Here is a 26,173-nt window from a genome sequence, read left to right as displayed (position 1 = left end):
AGTCACTTATGAATTGCTTAGGAGATCTCCATGTTTCAAAGTAGACCAGGGCTTTCTTGAAATGGATCTCTCTCGTCTGAAGCCTGAAGCCTGGCAGGAACCTCGCGCCTGGCTGGTGCTTCGCTCTTGGTTGGAGCCTAGCGCTTGTCTGGTACCTTTCGCTTGACTGGGGCCTCGCATCTGGTTGACGCCTTGCGCCTTAGCTGGAGATTCGCGCCTAGAGCCTGGCTTGCGCCTGTCTGGCTCCTCGCGCCTGGCTGGCTCCTCGCGCCTGGCTGGCTCCTCGCGCCTGGCTGGCTCCTTGCGCCTGGCTGGCGTCTTGCGCCAGGTTGGCGCTTTGTGCCTGCCTGGCGCCTCGCGCCTTGCGCCTGCTTGGAGCTTCGCGGCTGGCTGGTACCTCGCGCCTGCCTGGCGCCTCGCTCCTGCCTGGCGCCTCGCGCCTGCCTGGCGCCTCACGCCTGGTTGGCTCCTCCCCACTTGCCGGAGCTTCGAGCTTGGTAGTCTCTCGAGGATGTCTGGCCATGTCCACATCGGACACGCTTATCTGTCCTATATGTTCGCATCTAGCGCATCTGTGTCAGGTTGTAGGCCCGGTCTTTCTCCTCATCAGACAATGACAGTGTTCTTGGGGCTGTCTGCCTCTGGTGTTTTTTACGCCTGTTTTAGCATAAGGCTCCTGGTTGGCGCTACATTGTCCGAAAGTCCTGAACATCCACAATAGTAAATCACAAGACTGGAGAAGGGTGGAAGAAATTCTTCCACTTTGAGCTTTGCCTCTCCGGCAAGGGGAGGTGATTGTAGTCAGCTACATCCAGTATACGATAGGATAACTAACAGTCTGAGAGATAAGAGTCTTCCTCCGAGGAGGATCCTTCTTGAGTACTTCCCTTTCTCATGAGATCTCTTCTTACCTGTTGAAGGGGCTTCTCGTTGCAGAATCTTCCCTATCCTTGTCCGAAGGAAGGGAAGAAGCTTGGAAGTCGAAGGAGACTCCGAGCTGAAATTGGGAGTACTCCTGATTTCTAGCTCTTTATGTATCCCTCTGAACACCTTCTGGGAAGCATTTCGAGCCGTCATCGCATTCCAAAGACTCTGTAGGCAAACGTTTTAACCATTCTACTGTAGATGAAAACGTAAGTACCCTGCCTGGACAACGAAACCTCTATCTGAAAACATTGAATCAGGAATAGGGGGTTTTAGTTCTTTTGCCAGACATACTATGCTGGCAAGAACCCATTGCCTAATCTCCATAGAATCTGATGCAAGATTCCAATGCTCAAAAAATTCACTTGTCTTCTTGATCGTTTGGGACCAAGAGAAACAAAGAATTCCCTCATAAAAATTTCTCAAAGAAGTTTGATGAGGAGCAGTTCCATCTTGTCAGAACATAGAATCTGTGTCCACAAAAAAGATCCCATTAGAAGTACATGATATCCTACTCTTGTCATATTGAGGTATCGTATAAGATCACGATGATCTTAATCCTCTGCTATCTCCAATCCCTTTACAGAGACAGAGTATAGCCTTTTACTGCGTTCTTTGATAGCAGATATATACAAAGGTGATTCTTCCCTCTGAAAGTGGAGAAAAAACCGCTATGTGGTTCACAGAGGTATCGGAAGAGGACAGCTTCCTCATTCCCTCTAGCATGATCTGCAGCAATTCTATATCTTGTCTATGACTAATGTCATTTACCTTGAAAAATCCTCTCATTCATGTCCACTTCTGGTCAGTCTACACGCAGACAGACTCAGAGTGGAGAGGTTGTTAAGGTCCATTTATAATAGATGCTGATAGAATATTCAGACTGTCTTGGAAAAGATTTCCAAAACATGCTGTGAGAAGAACGTGACCTCTGTGAATCCAACCTCTCTAAGGCCAAAATGAGGCATAAAGTATTATCTTCTCTTTCTTTGACGCCCTTTATCTTAAATTCTGCAAATAATTTATATTTAGGGGAAAAAAAGACTAAAGTTTATTCCCCTTTCTAAAAATAAAATAAAGATGGCGTATATTGCTACCTCTCTTGGTTCGAGGAAAAGGAAGCAGTCTATAGGAAGCCTGTTCGTCTCCTACCTTACTAAGAGATCTATGAAGAAGACTTTCCGCAGGTTCTCACAACTCTTTCCAATAAATGTTAAACATGTTAACAGTTATTATCGTCGATCAAGAAGGTTCTCTTTGTTAACGCGAACAGGAGCGAAAAAAGAGATTCTCGATGCTCTTTGCGATATGAGAGAGTCGTGGAATTGGCCTAAGTGATTAAATGGGTAACGAAATCAGGAACGAATCTTGCCGTTACCGAGCCTGGTGTCCGAGAGGCTACTGGACTCTTAGGTTAATAACTCGCTAAAACGAGAAAATCTTGGATGGTGCTCTTGGCTCACTGCGCCAGGCTGGCGCTTCTGGCGCAATTTACCAGGTTGGCACTTCTAGCGCTATGTGCCAGGCTGGTATGCACCAGGCTGGCGCTTTCTTCTAATTCTTTTTAGGTTATGTGCCAGAACACCTGTGCCTTTATGGTACCCGACATCCTTTCACATGTTAATTCCGTTCTTAGTAGGAAAAAAACTTTATATACGTAGTATAGTCCATTCAGGGAAACAAGTTCTGCCACAAAGAGAATGTTTCCCATCCGACTCATCCATCTTCTTCTGAGCAGGTACTCTAATAAGCTATGCTTTCGTAAGCCTGAGAGCATTATATAATATAATGTTCTGCTGCGATAGAATCCTTTAATAATGTTACCTACGGCAAACAGCATTGAAAGGTTGTACTAACTCTCTTATTGAAAGCTTCTTAGCAAAAGGCATACAATATTTTATGTTAGCTTAACTATCCCCTCAATCCGAGGTTAAGACCGCGATTGTAGGGGAGAGATACGGATAGTTATTCCATCCCGCAGGAGAGAGAGATAAACCCAACCGCTCATGACTGACACCTACATGGTACTGCGTTGGTCTCACCGTCTCAGGCTCTCAGCGAAAGCAGTCTCCGTTAGCCGTCTGGCCTTACTCTTCCAGAGTTGCCAGCTACTCCATTTAATAAAGGAATCTTATAAAATTATTATCGAACTTCAGGAAGTTCTTATTAAGGGGGCCGGCCGGAACCCCTATATACAGTGGTATAGGGCGAAAAATGCAAAGTCATGAAAAAATTCATGGAGCTTCATATGGCAATTGAGAATACGTATACGAAATATTTCGTCAAAATTCCTCTTACTTTCGTAGTTACAAGGTAATTAGTAAACATAACTCAATAAGCCTAAAACATTCATCCATACAAGAAAATGCAATATTTCTTCTGTTATCGTAAATTTTGATAATTATTGGCAAAGAAATTGTGAGAAATGGCATCTGTAGAGATTCCGTGGCTCGCAGAAGCGAGTATCTGGTTCAACCATGAATCAGTGCGACCATAGACTTCAAGTAGATTACACGTTCGAGTTTCACCTCGTGACTTTCGCTTGCTTTCACGTATGTTTATGAATGTTTCGGCAAGAAGTTCATCATGCCAATGAGGAAAAGACAAGCAAAACATCTCGCTAACATACAGACGAAGAAAAATCACTCAAGCATTATTACAGAATATCATAATATACGCGTAGTTAGTGAAGAGAGAGGGGAGGGTTGCTTAGTAACGCCCCCTTTCCCCCTTCATTGCCTGACAGCACACGTCACACTATGCCCAAGGCTACGATCTTTGAGCAAAGAGATCTTCATTTATGATAAATAACATAGTTTTGGTTTTTTAATACCCAAAATGGACTATGAAATTCATAATAATCATGATTTATTAAATTGTCTTTGTAAAAAGAGAGTACATCTTCGAGTTTCACCTCTGACATTCTCCTGCATTTATGTTTGTTTATCTCTGTTTCGGCAAGAATGTCATCACGCCAAAGAGGAAAATACAAGGAAAACATCTCGCTAACATACAGAAGAAGAAAATTCGCTGTAATAAGCCGAGTTAGTGAAGGGGAGAGAGGGTGTTACGTAGGAAGGAGTGCCCCATCTTGACTCAAGCAGTGCCCCAGGCTACGATATATGAGCAAAGGGATCATCATTTATGATTAAATTATGATAAATAAAATAGTTTTGGTTTATTAATACACAAAAAACAAATATACATTCATAATAATCATTATTTATTAACATTGTCTCTATAGAAATACGAAGGAAAACTTTGAACGCCCGTATCTCAAAACTATACTTATTGACCTTCAGAGTCTATCTCCTCACTTAGTTTTAAAGCTATAACATTGGAATTTGGTATATAACTCAGAAAGACATTATAGAACAACCAAATAGAGCCCTTTTTTCCAATTTTTGTTTCGTCTTTTTTTTTATAAATTTTTTTTTTTTTTCTCGTGATTTATAGGGTTTATTTTTTTACCATATTGAAAAATTCATATCTAGCAAAAAAATGACTTTTAGAAAAAAAAACTCTCCATTCGATTGGAGGTCTACATCAGGTCTATATATGGTAGTAATCCCAGGTCTTAATATTAAATATCAAGGGAGGAGATAGAATTTGAAAAGTGGTTATTTTCGGGATAAATCGCACTGGCGTCACAAAACCGAAGGTCAGAGGCGAAAATCATATGCGGTTTGGAGATGTCCCAAGTCACCTTATTAAGTGGTATGAATGTCAAAGTCCTGTCGTTAAAAAACGGCATTAGCCGGCCGGCCCCCTTAAAGCATATTTAAGCAAAACAAGACTTCGATAAATCTAGAAGCTAAGTAGGTGTTGTCTTAACAATCCCTTTAAGCGTAGTCCTTCCTAGGGAAGTCGTAGAAGGATACTGGTAATTGAGTTGCACAGCAAAGAAGTAACTACGTTATGTGTTTATGATTTGACCGTATCGTATTCTCATACAGCAGAAATTCTACTACCTTCTACTATCTTCGTTCTTTTCGTTAATAGAGCGATAGAGAGTATATATATATCCTTAAGGAAGGAAGTTAATCCAGGAACTCTTTAAATCTTCGTGATTTCCTCATAAATCGCGGAAGAGACAGAATTCCTGTTCATCACTAGGGTTTACGGAAGGAAGTAGATATTTCCTATCCGCCATCATACCCAAACGTCGATGAGATTCTTATTAAGAAAAACTCCCAAAGCTCTTGCCTCCTCAAAATGAGGGAAGAGCATGGATGAAGGAGAGTGTCCGCATTGAGAGGAACTGCCTAACACAGGAGTCTTCTGAATAATGAAAAGGGGCTTCTCTTAGTATCAGAATCCTTCTGACAAAAACAACGGCCGCCTGTGCGACATCTTGCACATTTGCCAGGGGAAAGTTGCTAAAGTTAAAAAACTCAAAGAGGAGTCTCGCAACTGACCTCTCTCTCAAATGAAGATTTTGGAATATTCTGACGCCTGGCGCCTGGATCCTTGCGCCTAGCGCCTGGCGTCTGGATAGTTCCGCGCGCCTGGAATGTTCCGCACGCTAGAAAGGAGACTCGCTCCTGGAACGTTCCGCTTGCGTGGAAGGTCCCGTGCGCCCTGATAGTTCCGAGCGCCTCTAGTCTTCTTTTACGAGCCTCTTGCCAGTAAACGTTCAATGGAAGCATCCATCTGATTGCCACTCTACTATAAGGCTCCTCAGTCTAGCCGTCTGTTTTCTCTTTGAAGGCGCCTTGCGCCAAGAAAAAAAGTTCTGGAACGCAGCTCGCGCTCAGTTGCTGGAACGCAGCTCGCGTTTATCTGTATGAACGAGGTTCGCGCTAGTCTGTTGGAACGCGGCTCATGCTAGTCTGTTGGAACGCGGCTCGCTGCTGGCTGTTGGAACGTGGCTCGCACTAGCTTGTAGGCTGGCTCTCAGCCTCTCGCTCAGTGTTCTCTTAGTTTTCAGAGAACGTGCCGATCGTCCGAACTCCAAACATGTACATTCTTCGTCTTTTCGGATGTAAGATGAAGAAACGGAAGAAGAGATGCACTTATTTAAGGATGCCTTTCCAATGGCTATCCCTGGCAGTCTGGGACGTTCTACAGATCCTGCCGAGGGAACGCCCGATCGGTGGGGATTTTCCATAACCTCCGTAAGGCTTTCGACTTTCCTTCTCCTCTGGGCTTGTGAGCTTGAAAGAGGTCTAGGCCTGAGAGCGAGACAGAGCCGATCGGACGCACCCTCTACTATTTTAGGACGCCTTTCCAATGGCGAACTTGGCAGTCTGGGACGTTCTACAGATCCTGCCAAGGGGACGCCTGATCGGTGGGGATTCTCCATAACCTCCGTAAGGCTTTCGACTTTCCTTCTCCTCTGGGTATGTGAGCTTGGAAGAGGTCTAGGCCTGGGAGCGAAACAGAGCCGATCAGAACGCACCCTCCACTGCACTGGGAACACTAAAATCACTTCTTACCTTTCAATAGCTCGTATTTTGAGCTACATTCCTTAGTCTTCAATTGCAATATGAAATTGAAGATTCTGTGAAGTAAGAAGGAGATGAGGATACAACACTACTAGTATTGTTAATGCTCTAACTGCTCGTTAGTACGAGAGCTATAAAAACTTCTAAAGGAAGCATAACTAATACTATTCCTGACTTCCTCCAGAAGGAAGTTAACTCAATCAATTCTAACATTTACTACACATTATTATGAATAAATATTAAAATTTCCCTTCTTGCAAACTATGTGAGTGTCTACCGAAAAGTTCGGTAGTTAAACGTAAACAATTCTTCGAAATTTTCGAAGCCAAAGTTATTAAAACAAATTAATATGCGTATGCCAAACCAAAGATCCAGTACTTCCCTGCAAAAGATAGCCCAGAAGATCGATGGCGATGAAATTCAAAAATCAAGTCAGGAGGAACTGCAAACGTTGTTTACATTCCAAGCGACAGAGAAAATATGAATAGAAAACGGGAATGGTTCCTAATCCTGCCACCCAGGGCAGGACGGTAGATCACCTGACCTACCTGCAGCGTGTGCCGCGAAATTTGAATTTCTGTCGGGGACGACGGAGTCTTAGCTATGTATATATCTGACAGGTAAGTTGATTGTATGAAAATTTCTTTTTAACTTTGGAAAAAAGCAATGACATACCATATTCGGAGGGGGCGTAGGTATATTAACATTAGCAATGTTCGGCTCCTTGCCGTTTTGTACTAAGGCCACCATTTTCAAGGCTACAAACAACCCAGCCTTATCCAAATAGCCTTTGCCACCAGGATCACTGAGGTCCCATATCTGGAAAAAATAAAAATCGTACGTCAGTTTCCAACCGATAAAGTACTACAGTAGCACCTCAATTCAACACAAACAATAAAATTCAGTACCACCTGAATTTAACAAACACTTTTGGTGGTCTGGCTTTCTGATAAGCAGCAGTGCATAAAGAGAAATTGAGAGGGGGAAAGGTTTGAAAGGTGTACAGGCAGTCCCCAGGTTACGATGGGGGTTCCTTTCTTGAGATGCGTCGTAAGCCGGAACATCATCAAAAATACTAAGAAAACCTTACTTTTAATGCATTGGGTGCATTGAAAACTATGTAAACTGCTTTCTAATTACATTTTTCATCAAAAAAAACTTCAAATATTGATTATTTTGCATTTTTGGTGTCATATTCCATCTGCCAGATCAGTGTTGTAGGTGTCGTAAACCTGGAACATGCGTTGTATCCCTGGAAATAATTTCTGATGAATATAATTGAAAAGCGCCTTAACCTCGGAACGTCGTAAGCCAAACCCGTCGTAACCCGGGGACTGACTTTAACAGGAGGAAAACCTCACAGGATAGAGTGGATAGCAAAGAAAAAAAGAGCACATGAATGTATGACATACAGTAAAAGGACTGAAAGGGGTTGTAGCTGGAAGCCAAAGGGATGCTGAAAAGAGCCCTCATATGGGGCCTTCCGCAGGTAAGGGAGTCAAAGGAGGAAGACAAGTGAACCTTCTTCCTGTTCCCTCAAGGGCGCAGAACAGGAAGACATACAGACAGGCAGGATGGTGCCCTCAGAGTCAGTGGTCACTGTCCTACCTATTATGTTAGTCATTCATAAACCTTTTGGAAACTAAAACTTTTCAGAAAGCCTATAAAAGCAGCCCCTTTCAATTACATCAAAATTATTTAATTAAATCTATACAAACACTGCACACAAAAAATAACAAAATTTGATGTATAGCACTAAACATTTAACACCCAAATTGTTTAAGAAAGCTTACCCAAGAGAGACTTTTCAACTGGACACCAATATGAATTAATTGAATCCATAAAAATATTTTGCACTCAAAAAACTACAAAATTAGATACTTAGCACTAAATATTCAATACCGATAATACTAAACTAGGTTTCATTCATTAGTTTACAATGAGATACCCTATCAAGAATATACGACACTATATATGGCAAAACTATGCGATACAACAAGCATTAATATCTTTTAATATAAAGTAACATCTCGGTAGTAGATTATTCAATTTACCAAAGAGCAATCGGATTATAATTCATGTGAAAATATCCACTTACAGCCATGTCTGCATGTACAATATGATTCTACCCAACCAAAATACCTTCCACTGTAAGCAACCATGACAAAACTCTTAATGAAATCTGTATCAAACATCAGATAATAATTTTGGTGACCAGCAATGTCTGTCAAGATTTCAACAGTGCATCACTTAAAAACCAAAAGATCCTTCACAGAAGCACACTTGGTAACCTTTAGGGGTAATCAGAGCGACACAGAATGTGTATTCACTACAACAGCTCCTGACAGCTCAGCATCACTGCAAAACACATGAACGTCAACACCACAAAGAGCTCTTCTCGAGTCTTATTTCTGACAGTGAAAAACCAAGGTTATCTGATCACAAAGATAACACACACTTTTCTAAACGATTCATGAACTTTTCACCAATTATTATTTTCAAGACCAACAACAATGTCAAATTTAACTGGTCATCTGTGAGAAAACTGTACACTGTATGTAATCAAGTTCTATAAAACACACACACAAGTTCAGTATGAATTAAACACAATTATTAATACTCAAAATTACTGGCAGTGCAAATAAATAACCTAAAATATTTCTTCAAATATTCACAAGTGACCTTAACTTTAATTTTTACAATAATAAAAATTATGATATTAACATGAGTTTTCAAATGATTCCACCACTTACTTTACTCAGAATATTATCATTTAATCCTGACTTCTTTAAGAAACCAGCAGCTGGTACAGCCTGGATTGTACCAACACCTGTTGGGTCAACTTTTCTGTACCATGCTTCGAAGATACCTGCCTGGTCTCCCGCCACCTGGGAAAAGACAAAGACAAACTTCAGCGAACTAGTGAATGTTACTATAAGCATTCCTATAACTCCCAGCCAGATTGTCATGACAAGAGCCATAGGATTACTCATCGCCCTACTTCTCGGGAACCTCCTGCATACTAAGTAGTAACGTAGCATCAGTGAATAACCAATGCTAATCCTAGCAGCGATAAAACTTGTAATGTGTAAGTCATTTCATGATACATACTGTACTGTAAGATCTTTTACAAAAGTCAATTTTGAATCATCTTTCTTTACTTTATCTTGGGAAGGCAGATTATCCAATAATAATCAATGTTCTCTAATAAAAATCAAGTTATACAAATTCATCCTTATTATGAATACAGCAACCTAGCCCCTGCATGTCAAGTCATCTACTTTATTTATGCATTCCAAACCTATCATAGACTTCCTTGGCCTTGATAAAAGTACTATAGCATAGATAAAAATACAGACGGCTGATACCATCTGGATAAGATCTTTACATTTTATCTGCTTTGGGTCATTACAGCATCATGATAACACTCACTTCACAAATAATGACAGAAATAGATAATAGTTAGGTCCAATAATTGTCCTGAAGATTTGTACTATATACTTAAATATATCAGAATGCAATAAAAGACCTTTCTTCTATTAATAAATACCAATACCCTGCAAGAAAGATAATCTACAATGCTTTAATAAACTTTTACCAAACACACACTGTGCAGAATATATATTATGTATTTAATTTATACATAAAATGTTATACTGTACTAATTATTTGAAGAGCTATCAGATAAAATCTCTCACATATTCAGTGATATAATGGAAACTGACTGAAAAAAGGTTTGAAAATTGTAACAGGAGGAAAACCTTGCAATTGCACTAAGAATCAACTGTTGGGAGAGGATGGAAATTAAAACGGAGGAAAGAATAAGGATAGAGGTAGAGTAAAAAGGATAAAAGGGATTGCAGCTAGGAGCCAAAAGACACTGCAACAAACCTCAAGTGATGCCTACAGTACACCTCATGCAGTGCAAAGATAGTACTTCCATCCCATGGGGTTCAGCAAAAATGGACCTCATTATTTTGGGGTAAACAATTCACAACTCTGGACAAAACTAGTTCAGTGCCACAAACATCATTGCCATTCAAAACGGAAAGGACGGGAGACCTGGTTTATGCGACAAGAAAAGAAGTACCACTGTGTGCGCGCAGTTGCAGTGGCTGATTGCAAAGATTTTGTTTTATTTATAATCTACACATTTGACATTTTGGCTGCAGTATTTTCCCAAATAATTTCTGTATGAAAATTAAATTATCACAAACTTGAAGTTGAAGTTTTCCCATTACTTTCCAAACAAAACTGAATAAATGAATAAACGTTTTCCATAATTGGATGAAAAAACTCACAATTTACTCATTTGTTAGATGGTTCTGCCATTTCGGTTTAATTAATAACTGGCATCAGCACTTACTGTCATTTACATACAAAGCTGTTCAGCTGAATGCCTCTCATTTAAGAGAATAAAAAACTATTACTGTTCAGCAATTTTCTACCTGCATCAGCATTTCACAAATATTCTAACCCGATTCTTCTCAAAATAAAGTCTCATGACCTTCTATCACCAGGTGATGCCTACTCATATTAATAGTTGAAGATCTTTACACCGTACACAAAGAAGCAAAACCACTGCAAACTACCTCATTTGCATCAAAGATGCAGTTTCTTTACAACGTATGAACACTTGCACCTTTCAAATGAGCACCGAACACCTGTGAAAACTATGAAATAGCCCCAAAACCCAGACATGCTCTCTTGCTTGTGCTTGGATCGTGAAAATTACTTTTTACACTGTGAATAGGTATTACTGTACTGACAAATATTCATACGAGTTTATTATCAGAAGATAAAAATTTACCTTAAAATTGCCGAATACGTAATACCGTAGTGTATATGCATCAATGTGGGCAACAATTATTTCCCAGAAGGTTCAAAAACCTGGCAACACTTCACAGACAATCACTAAACCTATAATATGCTTTACACCAATTAAGTCTAACTTTCAATATTTTTACGTATCTTAAAATAGTATTCCCCTGACCACATTTTGTTCTGATAGCTTGCTAAGACACAATGACCAACAACTACCCATAACCCTGGTCACAAGCAAAGATAAAGTTTTCCTCCACAAACATGATTCCCTTTTGATGCATATTCTATATTCCTTTAACACTTATTCCATAATAACCACAATAAAACTGAATGAATTGTGTTTCAAAACCTAACCTAATAATTATATTTGGAAGCTCTGATGTTTAATATGGTCCCAGTAACACTGATTCATTCCTTGCAAAATGTAATTCATCATTCAACTCTCACATTCAATAATTCCTCTATGTCTTCTTTCAAACAAAGTCACACTAAAAACCAAATCTGGATTAGACTCTAATAAAATAAACTATCTAATGCCTTGGGTACATGTTACGCAACCTAGTCATAACAAAAGAAAATCTTGAATAATTGCAGCCAAGTCTGCAAAAGTACAGTAAGGTAAACATGGCAAACTTTTTATATTTTACATTAATCCTATTTATACAAACCCAAAGTCTTTTATATGGTTAGCTTATGCAACAGCTGGTTCAGTCATTGAAGCTTGATAACAAGGCTTATAAGTTAAGCACTAGCTAGTGATGGGGCTGTAAGGACCCACCAACAGGCACAGATGTGCAACATTACTTTTCCAATGGCAGCACAGCAACTGATGGTTAAGGTGGAATAGTATAAAACTTCTTGAAAATTCACCATATACTCTTATGAGGATACAAAACCACATCTACGTAGCCATTTTGAGACTCATTTACTGTGAAGAGTCTAGGTCACAGCAACTTTTGATAGGTTAGGCAGGAGTTAACATGTAATTAATTTTTTGCCAGCGAGAAAAGCGATGTCAAAAGGGGGTAAAACGCTTTTAATTTTCAAGCTTTCCGTAATGTAGAATGGGGTGGGACAGCTGAGGAATAAGGTGTCTTCACCTATCAAAGTATAAATGATGTCTACCATTCTCTCAGACCTTTGCTCTTGCTTTCAGGGCGTTCTGCCACTTCGGACATTGTTTGGGAAACCTTAACATCTTGTAGCATATCCAGAATACAGTAGCATTTGTTGTATTCTCTCTTCTTTTCATGGCACTGTTATTGTGCACAATAACTTGAACCAATTTCCTCCATTGTAACAATGGCTGCCATGTATACCAGAAGCACTGAAGGTAATCATAAAATATTCATAGCTTTTATCAGTGGAATCTGTCAAAATGCACTTTATTCAACTGAAAGTAATTCCTTAACCTGATAAATCTCTCTTTTATGCAGTTACCAAAATTAGGACGAGATGAAAAAATGTGTTTCTCCACGATATATGTTCCAAACTTCAAGTAAGGAATGTGCTAACAGTGGGCAAGATTAGGATGGGATGTAATCCTGCAGCTCACCTTTACAATTTACTTCTCCCTCCAACAGATTGTGAGGTGGTAGTGCTAGGGGGAACGCCTCCCCAATTGGCCTTATCATATCTTTATCCTATATGTATATGCTTGTTAACAGTTACTGATTATATACATGAACCATATATTTTTTTAACAAATTATCTAACAATTTATACATTTTAAACCATATCTATTAATTCAATTCACTGCTTTTTGGTTTCATTCTACCTTAAATCATTTTAGTCTATATGTACAAATAACTGTGAAAATACAAATACATATTGATCATATACTATTAGGTGACAAATTAAATGGTATTAGAATTTTACCCAACCAGTTGGGTTAGGTTAGGGTTGTTTGGCTAGTGTCCAAGGATGTCCACAGCATGGAGCTTACTGACTTTACTGCTTTTATCTACCCATTCAAGCCTATGCTATGTATATAGTATACAAATTATTCAACATGAAACATACTGAACAGCCTATTCACAACATAAGCTTAGCAGTCTGACATCATATAACACAAGACCTTGGCTACTGTTCAAAATCATGAAGCAAGACCCTGCCATTACGTCTGAGGTGGCCAAAGCTATCACCAATAGGGTAAAAAACCGCATGGTACAGGGGTGGACCATGTACGATCAACGTGAACAACCCCCAAAAAAGTACATTATAACACGTCCTGACATCGGAGATGGGCATCAGTCGCGACTTCTTGTTGGTGAGAAACGGTGAGTGTCAGGGTGCGTTATAATGTACTTTTCTTGGGGTTGTACACATTGATTGTACATGGTCCACCCCTGTACCATGCGGTTTTTTACCCTAATATGTATCTGCACAGACTAGGCCACACAGATATTTTTGACAGGGATATTTTTTGACTGAATAATACAGAAAAGGTGTAACCAATTAAGTACAGCTATGATAATTTACAAAGAATAAGAGAAATTTACCAAGATAGGATAAACGACAAAGCAGCGACATAGCGGTTACCCATCTCAGAACGCAGCCACTTCCTGAAAAAGCGCTTGTATTACTTTGTAATTTAGGAGAAAACACTTACTTCGAGAGTAGTGTACAGGTCTCGGTGCGCTACCTGGATGGGTCACAACTTTTGATTGATGCTCATGGCAACGAATTCGAGCACTTTTTCGGGAAGGTGGCATCTAGGGTAGATCATCACAGCAGGCCACGCAGGCCAGCTACCATCAATGCAAGCCACCCTCCGAAAAAGTACATTATAACGCGTCCTGACACCCGAGATGGGCATCAGTCGCGACTTGTTGTTGGTGAGAAACGGAGCTAAAGACCTCTACTCTCCTTTCGAAGTAAGTATTTTCCCCAAAGTTAGAAATTAAGGCCAAATTTTAAGATTTAAACAGATTTAAACAGAGGGTACTGAAAACGGTCTCAAACGTAGTGGAAACCTCACCAAAACGCGTTCAACATTTTTACTTACAACTCGAGGTATTTAGAGATGACGCCATCTCGATGTTTACGGAGTAGCTTGTGTCAATAAACTAACCATTTCCTGTGATAAATCCGCACACCACTTGTACCCACAGACGCTGGAGCACTTTTATCACAACAATCGAAACACGATTTCTCATCAACAACAAGCCAGGCGTAAACAGCTGTTGGGGTAGAAGATGACGAGAAGCGTGCTCTTGGCTAATTTTTAAATAAGTAGTAAAACATCAATATTTTACATATTTATGATGATTAATTTGAAAATATTCGTTATTGAAAAAGTAACTCGACTCTGACTCAAATTTAAGTAATTATTTTTCTGAATTAGAACGTTCTTTCAAGTTCTGTATTATGACGTCACGACATCTTGACTTTCGTACCTATTGTAAATAATTGCTATACTCAACTGTCATTGCAGAACAGTTTACCAGTTATTCGTGCAGATTGTTATCAGCTATACATGTAATTGTTATAATCGTAATGCGCATATATATCTTTATTATTTACTTTTTGGATATATGAAGATGTTTTACTGCTGGATTATCGCCGTAGTGTGACGCAATCGTTTTCGGTCCATGGGCCTCTGTCTGTTTTCGCACCATAAGAAATTATGGGGCCGAATTTGCAATGACCAGAAAGTCGTTAAAAGAGGAAAGTTAGCATTGAGGGGCATATGTTTTGACTGAGAAAAATACAAATTTATTCAATAGCTAGCTTGTAAAAAATACTTGGTTATAAAAACTTGATTGACAAACTAAGCAGCCATGTCTACTATGGGTTTTCAGAGACAGTGCAAGCACGTTTTTGGGCAATACCTAATTCTGTAACGAACACTCGTAACAGAGCGAGATTTTTCTTTAGTGCATTACCCCCAGTGCCGTAATTTATAAGGGTATCGTGAATCACTAATCGTAAAGATAACTACACTTGTCCTTGTACTAATAGACCAAAACTCCATTATCCAGAAATGGATAGGAACACACCAGTAAACAGCTCCACCTACCCTCTCCCCCCACCTCCACCGCCACCCCTGTCCTTCTTCCTTCCTTCACCTTCCCTTCTCTCAGCCAGATGTACGAAAACGTTAGAAACATTTGATTTTATTCTACGTTAGAAATATCTGTAATTTTTCGGGGTAATTTGGTTGCAAAAAAAGGGATAAATATACATGAATTAAATCAAAATTTTTAAATAACAATGTAAATTTAAACTAAATAACGAGTAAAGTAAACAGTTTAGGGAATAAAACTTTGCAGTTCGTCGTCTGTCGTCGTCTGCTGTTTGTAATTGTGTTTATGGCGCGCGCGCTTAGAAACCAGGAACAGCAACGGGTTTAAAGTGCAATGTGGAGTGAACTGAGACCAAAATGTGTATAATAACAATCAAATAAGCACTGTGGAGTTTCAGTTGTGATGGCAGTAAGGATAAAAACCGCCGATTACAAGGTAAGAATGAATTCAGTTCCAACCATAACCCGGGAATAACAAGTTTCATACTTTCACTAATATAGGCAACAAAATGTTGTTTTATTGTGCTGATTACAACTGCAATCTTGAGTAAGATCAATAAACGTTACATACATACGCTAACATTGTTCAAATGAGTGCTGGAAGGCTGGGGAAAGATGGTGTCCGTCACTGATGAGAAACCGTCCATGAAAAACGTAGCCGCCATATTGGATTTCAAAACTGCCTTGAAAACATATTTTACGAAGAGCTCACATGCTTATTTTAGTTCGTATGGGGCTTTCATATATCACAATATGTTGACGAAACTTCAGTCTTTTAAATGGTATGCTTAGAGTTGCAATTGTATTCATGTTTCACCAATTAAATATCGAGTGAATAAGACCCGTCTACCGTGATGAGGGTTGGCCTGTACTGATGTTTCCCCCTATGTCTGAAAAATTCACTCTCTCTTGTTTACGTTTTTACGTTCCTCCCCCAGCAGCTAACACTAAACACGTCAACCTCCAGAGCTTTTCTCTAGAATTACCCCTAGGCCATCGTAATGCATCATGACATCACAACAGTAAAATAACTGGTTTATATATAGATCTACCCTAGCCATTATTCTGAACAGCCCTGAATTGAAAACAAAATTTATGCCAAAGTCAAGGACTAGGACCTATGAGGTCATTTAAAGCTGAAACAGATATTGACAGTAAAAGGTTTAAAAGGTGCAACAGGAGGAAAACTTTGCAGTTACACTATGAATCAACCGTTGGGAGAGTGGAAAGTAAAATGGAAGAGAGAATATGAAAGGAGGTACAACAAAAAGGGCAAGAGGTGTTGCAGATAAGGGCTAAAGCCATGCTGCAAAGAACATTAAGAAATGCCCGCAGAGCATTGCATGAGGTGCACTGAAGGCACCACCTAGGCTAACCCCCAACGGGGTCTGAACAGCCCTACCCAGGTATTCCTGACTTGGCTTACAACCTATTTAATCTGGCTTTGTGACATAATCAATACTCAGGAGCCCGATTGGTAATTAAATTATGAGGGGATACTTTCAACTTTGCGTAGACTGACTTAAGCCCTACTCTCTATCGTAGCCAAGGATTGGGGGGGGTGGAAATAGTAGGTACTAGTAAACGTCAAGGGCTACGTCAAGTCTTAGTCACTTGTGGCCTAGCTAGTCCTCTAAACCACGGACAAAAGGCTGAATTAAAATTGACATGAAATAAAGTCTCAGGATTTAAAATGACGGTAAGTTAAGAGATTTAAAATGGCCACAACTAAACGAGAAAAGTCTAAATTATATACAATAATCCCACCCACTCACTCCAGTCTACTCGATCTACGGTCAGTCAATCTCGAGTTTCTACCTCGACATTAGACGTTCTCTAAGGTCCTAAGCACTGAAAAGACTTCGATAAGTCCCGCCCAATGCCCCATGGCCGCCCGGGGCACTAAACCCTCGTCCTCGGGAGTAAAATTGGGCAAAACATGACAATTTCGGGGGCCAGGACTCTCGCCATCGACCTGAGGAGAGAGAGGCGGGTCTGACTTCGACCTCGATTTGTGGTCACCGTCCTTCGTGTATCGTCGTGGTTCCTTTTGATTTCGGTTGATATGACACTCGTATTTTACCTGGTTCCTCGTCAGGGTTGTAATACTCCTACAAACAGACGAAATGGGTTAATTTTCGTTACCTGGGTGGGAGATGGGAGGGAGGCCATCTTGCCATAACACTCGCTGAGATGCGCCGTACACCTTTCGAAAATACGACAGTTTCATTTTACTCTTTCCTTTGTATATAGGCGCTGTCTTAAATTCATTATAGCTGTACATTATTTAAATAATTATTTTATCACTATTTTTCACAAAATTTATCCATTTTTCAACGACATAAAGTAAACATTAAATCAAAAGATGTTCACCCCAAGACAGTCCATTCATTCAATCAATGGAACGAATCAATAGGAAAGGGATACAGTCTTTTCGCTTTTGGCACAGATTTAGACCATAATTGATGATTAAAAGCTCCCCGGGCATTACCATATGCCTTTTAATGCCCCCCCGAACGTCCCCCGTGCCCATTAAAACCCGCGACCCATCTCGGGTCAATGGGGTAGCCGGCTTTTTTTGGTGAAATCGAGGCGATTCCCTTTTACTCTCGGGCACGAGAATTTGAGTTGTATAGTATTTCATGTCATAAATTATAGTACTACTACTACTACGATCGATAGGTCATGCATGCTTACGGTGCGTGTGTGCGCACGTCCACCCATGGAATTCTCAGTCTTAAGATCGTAATAGTAATGGCGAAATGTCAGATTTTTTCTTTTCTTTTTTTTTTTTGCCTTTTTAAATTCGACCTACCAGAAAGTTCAAGGGATATGAACTATTTCGTGAATTCTATAAATGAAAAGTTCGTCTTTTATTCGTAAATGGAAAATTAGATTACTAAGAGGTTTTTACGTAATGTAGGATGTTTCTTTTTAGGCCTATAGGCCTCTGTCTCTATTAATTTATTTAGTTGTGCATTATAATTAAAGGAATTCGAAAGTAAGATGTATATATATATATATATATATATATATATAGATATAATATATATATGTGTGTGTGTGTGTGTGTGTAGATACATACATACATATATCATAATATATATATATATCTATATATATATATATATATTATTTTATATATATAATATTATATATATATATATATTAATTAGTGGTGTGTTGTGTGGTAGACATACATATATAAATACTATATATATATAATATATATATAATAATATATATAATATATATAGATATATATATATATATATATATATATATATATATATATATATACACCATTATAGAGAGAGAAAAGTACTATGTTTCAGAGACTGCTGTCTCTCTCTTCAGGTATATAAATGAGAAAAGTTTACAGAAAAGGTGGTATTTATACCAAGAGATCCATCCACAGGTAAGCCAATTTAGGTCACCCCCGCTGATAATCTTCCTTTAATTTTCTTAAGCGTTGGTTGAATGAAAACCTTGTCGATCACATCTGAATCCCATGCTCCTTTTGAGATGTTCATTTCCTGCCTCTCTTTTATTAAGGCCGATTCCATCATTTGACTCTTGTACCGGTAGTTGCTGCTATAAATTATATGTGACAAATTCCAGTTTATTCTATGGTTATGTTCATTAATATAGTTGAAAATAGCTGAGTTCTGTTGTCCATACCTTACTGACCGTTTGTGTTGTGTTAATCTCTGGGGAAGTGATTTTCCTGTAAATCCAATGTAAGATTGGTCACAGTCCTGGCATGGGATTTCATAATATCCTGTTTCCTTGGGGAATGTCTTTTGTTGGACGTTAATCAGAGATATGGCTAAGGTGTTTGGGTAAGTAAATGCAAAAGAGTTAGATTTTCCAAGGGTCTGAGTCACTGTCTTAATCGTGTCCAGGTGAGGAATTTTTATTTTATTGTTGGGTGTCTCTTTGGTCTTGTTTTGAGGGGGTCGGTAGAAAATTACGTTTGCTTTGTGAATTGCTTTCTCAATTATATGGTCAGGATACTTTAATGACGGAAGTTGCTTACGAATTAGTTCAAATTCTTTTTCCAGGAAATCTGGGGAACAAATTTGTAAGGCTCTTAAGAACAGATTGCTGGGTACACCTATCTTGATAGTAATGTCGTGATAGCTAAAGTAGTGAATGTATGAAAGTGAGAGCGTTGGTTTTCTGTACATGGTAAATTTGTATTCTGTCGTGTCTCTGATTATTAAAATACCAAGAAAAGGAATTTTGTTGTCTGTTTCCCATTCAACTTTAAATTTGATGCTGGGCACTAATGCGTTTAATTTTGAAAGGAATTCATTAAAATTGACCCACCTATTATCCCAAAATGTTAGAATATCATCTACATATCTCATCCACAGCATGTTTTTGGGTTTTATTGCATTTATTACTGTAGTTTCAAAGTATTCCATGTACAGATTGGCTAAAACAGGACTTAAAGGACTACCCATACTACACCCGAATTTTTGCTTATAGAATGATTCCCCGAATGAAAATACGTTATTAGATGCACATAATTCAACTAACTTTATAATTTTGTCCAGCGCCAATGGAGAGAGAGAGAGAGAGAGAGAGAGAGAGAGAGAGAGAGAGAGAGAGAGAGAGAGTTACAAGGATTAGGATATCTCAAAGACTTGTTAGTCCATCCAAGGAGACATCGTGTGCTCACTTATCTCTAGGAGCGGGTTTTACTGTTCATTCAACGCGTCCTAATGATTTTGTCTAGCTTTATTTTAAACTTTTCCACACTGTTAGAGAGAGAGAGAGAGAGAGAGAGAGAGAGAGAGAGAGAGAGTATATTTATCATAAAACAGTGCGAGAAAGAGAGAGAGAAAACAGTAGTACAATTGATCATCTGAGGAGAGTAGAATGCCGGCCGAGAGGACTAATTTCCTGAATAATAAGGACCCTTAAACTAGTCCAGCCTTCACCTCTCTCTCTCTCTCTCTCTCTCTCTCTCTCTCTCTCTCTCTCGTTCCTGGTCAATATTATTCAACATGGGGGGATGTCAGTGTGGTTCTAGCAATATATCTAGATTAGTCGCCATGAGCCACGAGGTATACTACTGCGTCAGTGCTGTGATGCTGTTTTATGCTGTTAGGTTGTTCATGCTGTTCCCGGCCCAGCTGCACAAGCCTGTGATTTGTCATATGCTGGTCACGTGCAGCAAGCAAATGGAATTTTGCGTCTATTGAAATATTAAAGAAAATTAATTATAAATAGACTTTAATTAGGGATAATATATATATATATATATATATATTATATATATATATATATGCATGCTTGAAAAATCACAGTAGCTGCACGTGACATCATTAAATAAGCGAATACCACAGGAAAATGATAGTCAGAAATCCAAGTGCTTTCGTCTTTACTAAGACATTGTCAAGGAACGAATGAAATACAATTGGAGAGAAAAGTCTCAGGTACACAACAAGATCAAGAATACCAGATGGTTAATTGTCAAAAGGAAAATTAATCCAGGATTATCGGATATCACACGGTCACAAACCTAAACAGATTTGTTCCTAACCGAAATTACAAAGTATCCTTACAGTCCAAAACATGTAAAAACTGAATATATAAATTTTGTTGCTTATATTTATTAACTGGAGTCAAGCAAAAGCGTTAATCCCATGTAATGACACAGTTAAAAGGAATATCATTGAATCTTGTTTCATCAAGTCAAATAATGGAAATGTTCTAAATTTAAGTCTTGGTTTATTTAAAGTTGATGCCTTCATAATGAAAAAAGTTGTATATAAATAAAAGCAATAAAATTAATATATTCAGTTTTTACATGTTTTGGACTGTAAGGATACTTTGTAATTTCGGTTAGGGTCAAATCTGTTTAGGTTTGTGACCGTGTGATATCCGATAATCCTGGATAATCTCTTAATTTTTACCCTTTTGACAATTAACCATCTGGTATTCTTGATCTTGTTGTGTACCTGAGACCTTTCTCTCCAATTGTATTTCATTCGTTCCTTGACAATGTCTTAGTAAAGACGAAAGCGCTTGGATTTCTGACTATCATTTTCTCAGACTTAGTTTTATACCAAACTAGTCACTCTCCATTTACATATTCTTACACATGCACCTCTTCTACTATTAAAAAAAATCTTGAGTTATCTACTGAAGATTGCTCAACATCTGTTCATATATATATATATATATATATATATATATATATATATGTGTGTGTGTGTGTGTGTGTGTGTGTGTGTGTGTGTGTGTGTGTGTGTGTAAAGATTATACGTTCTTTTTCTATTCATGTGATGCTGTGGAACCTCAGAATGTCCTAACAACGAACCTTGAGATATCACAGTTCATTTTTTAAAACAAAACAAAAGATTCCAGAAGCCATTTTTTTCCTTAGCTTGAAAACAAAACAAGAGATCTTTATATATTTTTTCAATGTATCTTCTTTATTTTCTGTAGTTCCTCTCAGCTCACTCCACAGACACCTGCTTCTTTTTTTTCCCAATATTTTTTTTTAATGAGACAGATGCTTAGGTGACACTATGATTTTACCGTAGTCAACCAGACTTGCTTCGTTCAAGTTTAATATGTAAATCTATTTCTAGATTTATTATGTTTTAACTCGTTCCTGTAGTTATTGTGATTTGTCTAAATCAAGTTTTATAGACATATTACACACACAAATATATATATATATATATATATATATATATATATACTATATATATTATAATATATATATATATATAGATATAATATATACATATATATATATATATATATATATATATATATATATATATATTATATATATCAATAATTCATTTATGATATCTCTCTAGTTCCCGCATTCATTTAAGTCTATAAGTTCAGAGTTCCCTGCGTCTGAATAAGTTCAAAGGTCACAAAGGGTCATCTCTATCTTCTCCATAGAAATATACTCTCGAATTTAGCAGAACATATCATGCTTTCACCAAAAAGCTTTACTTTAATACTGGTTAATGTTACTTCCTTCGGTCTATATTACTCTAGAGGTTTTTTTTAACGTCCAGGTGAATTCTGTCTTTTAAATTCCTTATTGAATGTCTCCTTTCTTTTGTAGATATCCTAAGTTAAGTTTACTTCCTATTATCTCGTTAATTCAACTTTTTCATTTCAGGTTTGGTCTGTCTTCGTTACGGGTCCCTAGTACGACGTACTTTACTGGTCTTGCTCCAACATATTTGACAATCCTTTAGGCATATTGCTTGTATTCTAGTTATCTCAATTGCTTTTAGCATGCAACTCCTTGTCATTACTTGCAAGTATTGTTGGAACTCTCTGTGCTTCCTCAAACATATCCTGACAATTCTTTAGGCCTATTGCTGCAGTTACCTCAGTGCCTTTTCTTTCAATACTTGCAAGAAATGTTAGGACTATTTGTGTTACTTTTTAAGTCTATTTTTGCATTTCCGAGGCCACTTCTTCTACTTTTATCGGTTTGTGGTATCTCAATTTTCTGAACTGAAGGAGGCATTTGACATGTTAACTCTTCTTCTTTACCTTAGGCCCTAGGCGGTAATCTATCTTTTTTTTTTTTTTTTTTTTTTTTTTTTTTTTTTTACTTTTTACTTTTCTTCATTTTCACTTAGGCCTAATTTGTGTGGAGCATTCTTCCAGGTATGCCTCGCCCTGTAGCCATTTGTACTAGGTCTATTTCTGATTCTATTCTCTCTTCTTCCTCTCCTTCTTTTTCTGCTTATTTCTAGAACCAAATGTGTTGAGTCTTTATTCCTGACATATATTCTCTCTTCTTCTTCTTCTTCTTCTTCTTCGCCTTCTCATTATCCTTCTTCCGGTTTCCACAGGGAGACACGACACGAGACGAAACCGGTGCGGCGACGTATTCCAGGAAGCTCCTTACTCCAGCTCCAAGTCCAACAACTCCTCCTCCTCCTCCTCCCAGCCACAACAGCTCAATAATCAATAATCCCAGCTGGGTGGTTGTGGTCAAATGTGTATAACCAGTATTAACCATATAGGCTGATGGCTGCTGCCGGTGTACCGTGACAGACCAATAAAAAGCTTTTGCGCGACTCTGTACTACACCCTGTCATGTCCTCATGCTGGTTGAGTAGTGGTTGCTAGCTTATAGGCCTAGTGAAGTGTGGTTTAGAACGGGAGATAGTTATATTTTACGTTACGTTATTTTGCTGCTAACCTGATCATTGTCAGTTATTTGTTGTCTCGGATATTTGATTCATTTATTTATTAATGTGTTGACTTGTCTGTTTTTTCTAATAACTGATTTCGTCTTTCTGTATTTCCCGTTACCTTCTTCTGTTACTGCCTTCGAATGAACACCATAAAATTTTTTGGAAGCTTCAAGAATTTCAAGTCAATAGCCTCTGTGGTGGGCTTGTTCTATATGAATGGAGTTCATTTATGAATCATACATAGTAAATCTATATATAGGTACTATATATGTGTGTCAGACTAGTTTATGCTCAGTCACATACCTTGTTCGAAATCATTAGCAAAAAAGCGTCAGTTATGCAAGGGAAAAAATAACGAACTGGCAGCTTGTTCTGTATATCCTGTGGCATAAAATAGGCCTATATAATTTCTTGACAAATGTTCTACGTCTTATCTGTTTCAGGTTCTATAAAGAATTTGTCTATTCGATATCTTCTTACATTTCTAACACAAATGTGATTTGTGTCCGTTTTCATTTAAAATAACCAACAGGTGTGCTTAGTTAGTTGTTTTAGCTTTAACAATCTTGACAGATGTTTATTTATTGCATTTGCTTGTTGTTATTCTAATCCAAATCAATGACAGGCATGTCCTTCATCAAATTCTAGACAGATGTGTCCCTTACCAAATGTTCGACAGGTGTGTCCTATATAAAATTTTAGACAGGTGCGTCCCATATCAAATTTTAGACAGGTGTGTCCTATAATCTTTTAAACATATAGGCAGGTGTGTTTTTACCTGTTTACTAAGCTACTTTACTTACTTAAAGACAGAAGTGTTTATAATCCTTTGTTTTGAATACTGAACAGGTGTCTTACACATGTTTATAACCAAACAATCGACAGGTGTCGAACGATTTTCTAAACTTACAACAAACGTGCTTCAGATCCGGATATTTTTTTTATCCTGTCGACAGGTGTACTAATCATTATCCAAATCAGTAAAAAGTCACCCGGAATTCTCTACTTTCTTCCGTATTCCTTTTCTTTTATCCTTTTTTTTCTTGTGAGACTTATGGTTTTTTCCCGCCCCGGTAGCTACGCCATAACACCTGACAAAATGAGTTATCAGTGTTGCTGGCATGATCTGAACGGTTTGTTTATGTCGCTACAAAGAGAGACAGCAAGGAACCTCGCCCCCCACCTCTCTCTCTCTCTCTCTCTCTCTCTCTCTCTCTCTCTCTCTCTCTCTCTCTCTCTTTGTGCGCGTGTGCATGCGTGTGTACAAACTTGTAAAGTTTGTGTTATGTATACGTGTATACGTTTAAACACATGCGCTTTTGTTACGGCAAAAGACTAGCAGGAAATATATATATATATATATATATATATATATATATATATATATATATATATATTATATATATATTAAAAATTATTATTTGCGTTGAATTAATATTTATTTAATTGGACGGCGTCTGCCACCGATAGGATTTATAAAGATCGACCGTCGAAAATGGCGATTGTAAAATATATATATATATATATATATATATATATATATATATATATATATATATATATATATATAATTATATATTGTGTATATATATATATATATATATATATATATATATATATATAATAGCGAATACCACGGGAAATGATAGTCAGGAATCCAAGCGCTTTCGTCTTTATTCAGACATCGTCAAGGAGCTACTAAAGTACAATTGGAGAGGATAGCCTCAGGTACAAACAAGATCAGGAATACCAGATGGTTAATTATCAAAAGGGTAAAAATTAAAAGGGATAATCCAGGATTATCGGATATCACACGGTCACAAACTTAAACAGATTCTGACCCTAACCGAAATTACAAAGTATCTTTACAGTCCAAAACATGTAAAAACTGAATATATTAATTTTGTTGCTTATATTTATCTACAACTTTTTTCATTATGAAAGCATCAAGTTAAATAAACCAAGACTTTTAAATTTAGAACATTTCTATTATTTGACTTGATAAAACAAGATTCAATGATATCCTTTTAACTGTGTCATTACATGGGACTAAGGCTCTTGCTTGACTCCAGTTAATAGGATGGTCTAAATCTCTCATATGTACAAATAATGCATTCGATATTTGCCCAGTTCTCACAGAATATTGATGTTGCTTAAGACGCTGTGAAAGAGATTTACCGGTCTGTCCGTAATAGATTTTATCACACTTTTTGCAAGGAATTTCATATATGCAGTCTGGAAGATCTTTATGAGAATTTTTTATTACTAAACTCTTGACATTAATATTACTGAAAACAACATTTATGTTAAAAAGCTTTAAAATTCTAGGAATATCTAAAAACCTTTCATCATAAGGTAATTGAGAATGTTATGCTTACTAAATTCAAGTTTGTCATTAGTTGAATAAAATGTTTTTCTAGCTCTTTTCCATGCCACATCTACAAAAGTCCTTGGGTATTTAAGTTTCAATGCAATATCATAAATAGTTTTAATTTCAGCGTCAATAAACTGCGGGCTACAGACACGTAAAGCCCTTAGGAACATCCCAGAAAAAACAGAGAATTTAACATTTTGATGGTGATTGGAGTAGTAATGAACAAAAGAGGCAATATTAGTTGATTTTCGAAAGACTGAAAAGGTGAAATTTCTATCATTTCTATGGACAGTTACATCAAGAAAATTCAAATTACAATTTCTTTCTTCCTCTACAGTAAATTTTATAGAAGGGACTAAATTATTGAGATTATTAAGGA

At 37.8% G+C, this 26,173-nt stretch overlaps 1 protein-coding gene across 1 annotated transcript in view; it reads right to left on the bottom strand.

The window, feature by feature from the left end:
* Positions 1 to 17,433, bottom strand: part of LOC135201693 (epidermal growth factor receptor substrate 15-like 1) — an 81,737-nt gene extending 64,304 nt beyond the window's left edge. The window contains 3 exon segments of the mRNA XM_064230842.1: positions 7,047 to 7,190; positions 9,125 to 9,259; positions 17,368 to 17,433. Coding sequence (XP_064086912.1) covers positions 7,047 to 7,190; positions 9,125 to 9,259; positions 17,368 to 17,394 — 306 coding nt within the window. The 5' untranslated portion in view covers positions 17,395 to 17,433.
* Positions 17,434 to 26,173: the final 8,740 nt, after the last annotated feature.

The sequence above is a fragment of the Macrobrachium nipponense genome, chromosome 28 (genome assembly GCF_015104395.2).
Source record: "Macrobrachium nipponense isolate FS-2020 chromosome 28, ASM1510439v2, whole genome shotgun sequence".
In the NCBI taxonomy this organism is placed as follows: Eukaryota; Metazoa; Arthropoda; class Malacostraca; order Decapoda; family Palaemonidae; genus Macrobrachium; species Macrobrachium nipponense.
The sequence above is the reverse complement of the archived record's forward strand: the minus strand, read 5'-3'. Positions and strand labels throughout refer to the sequence as shown.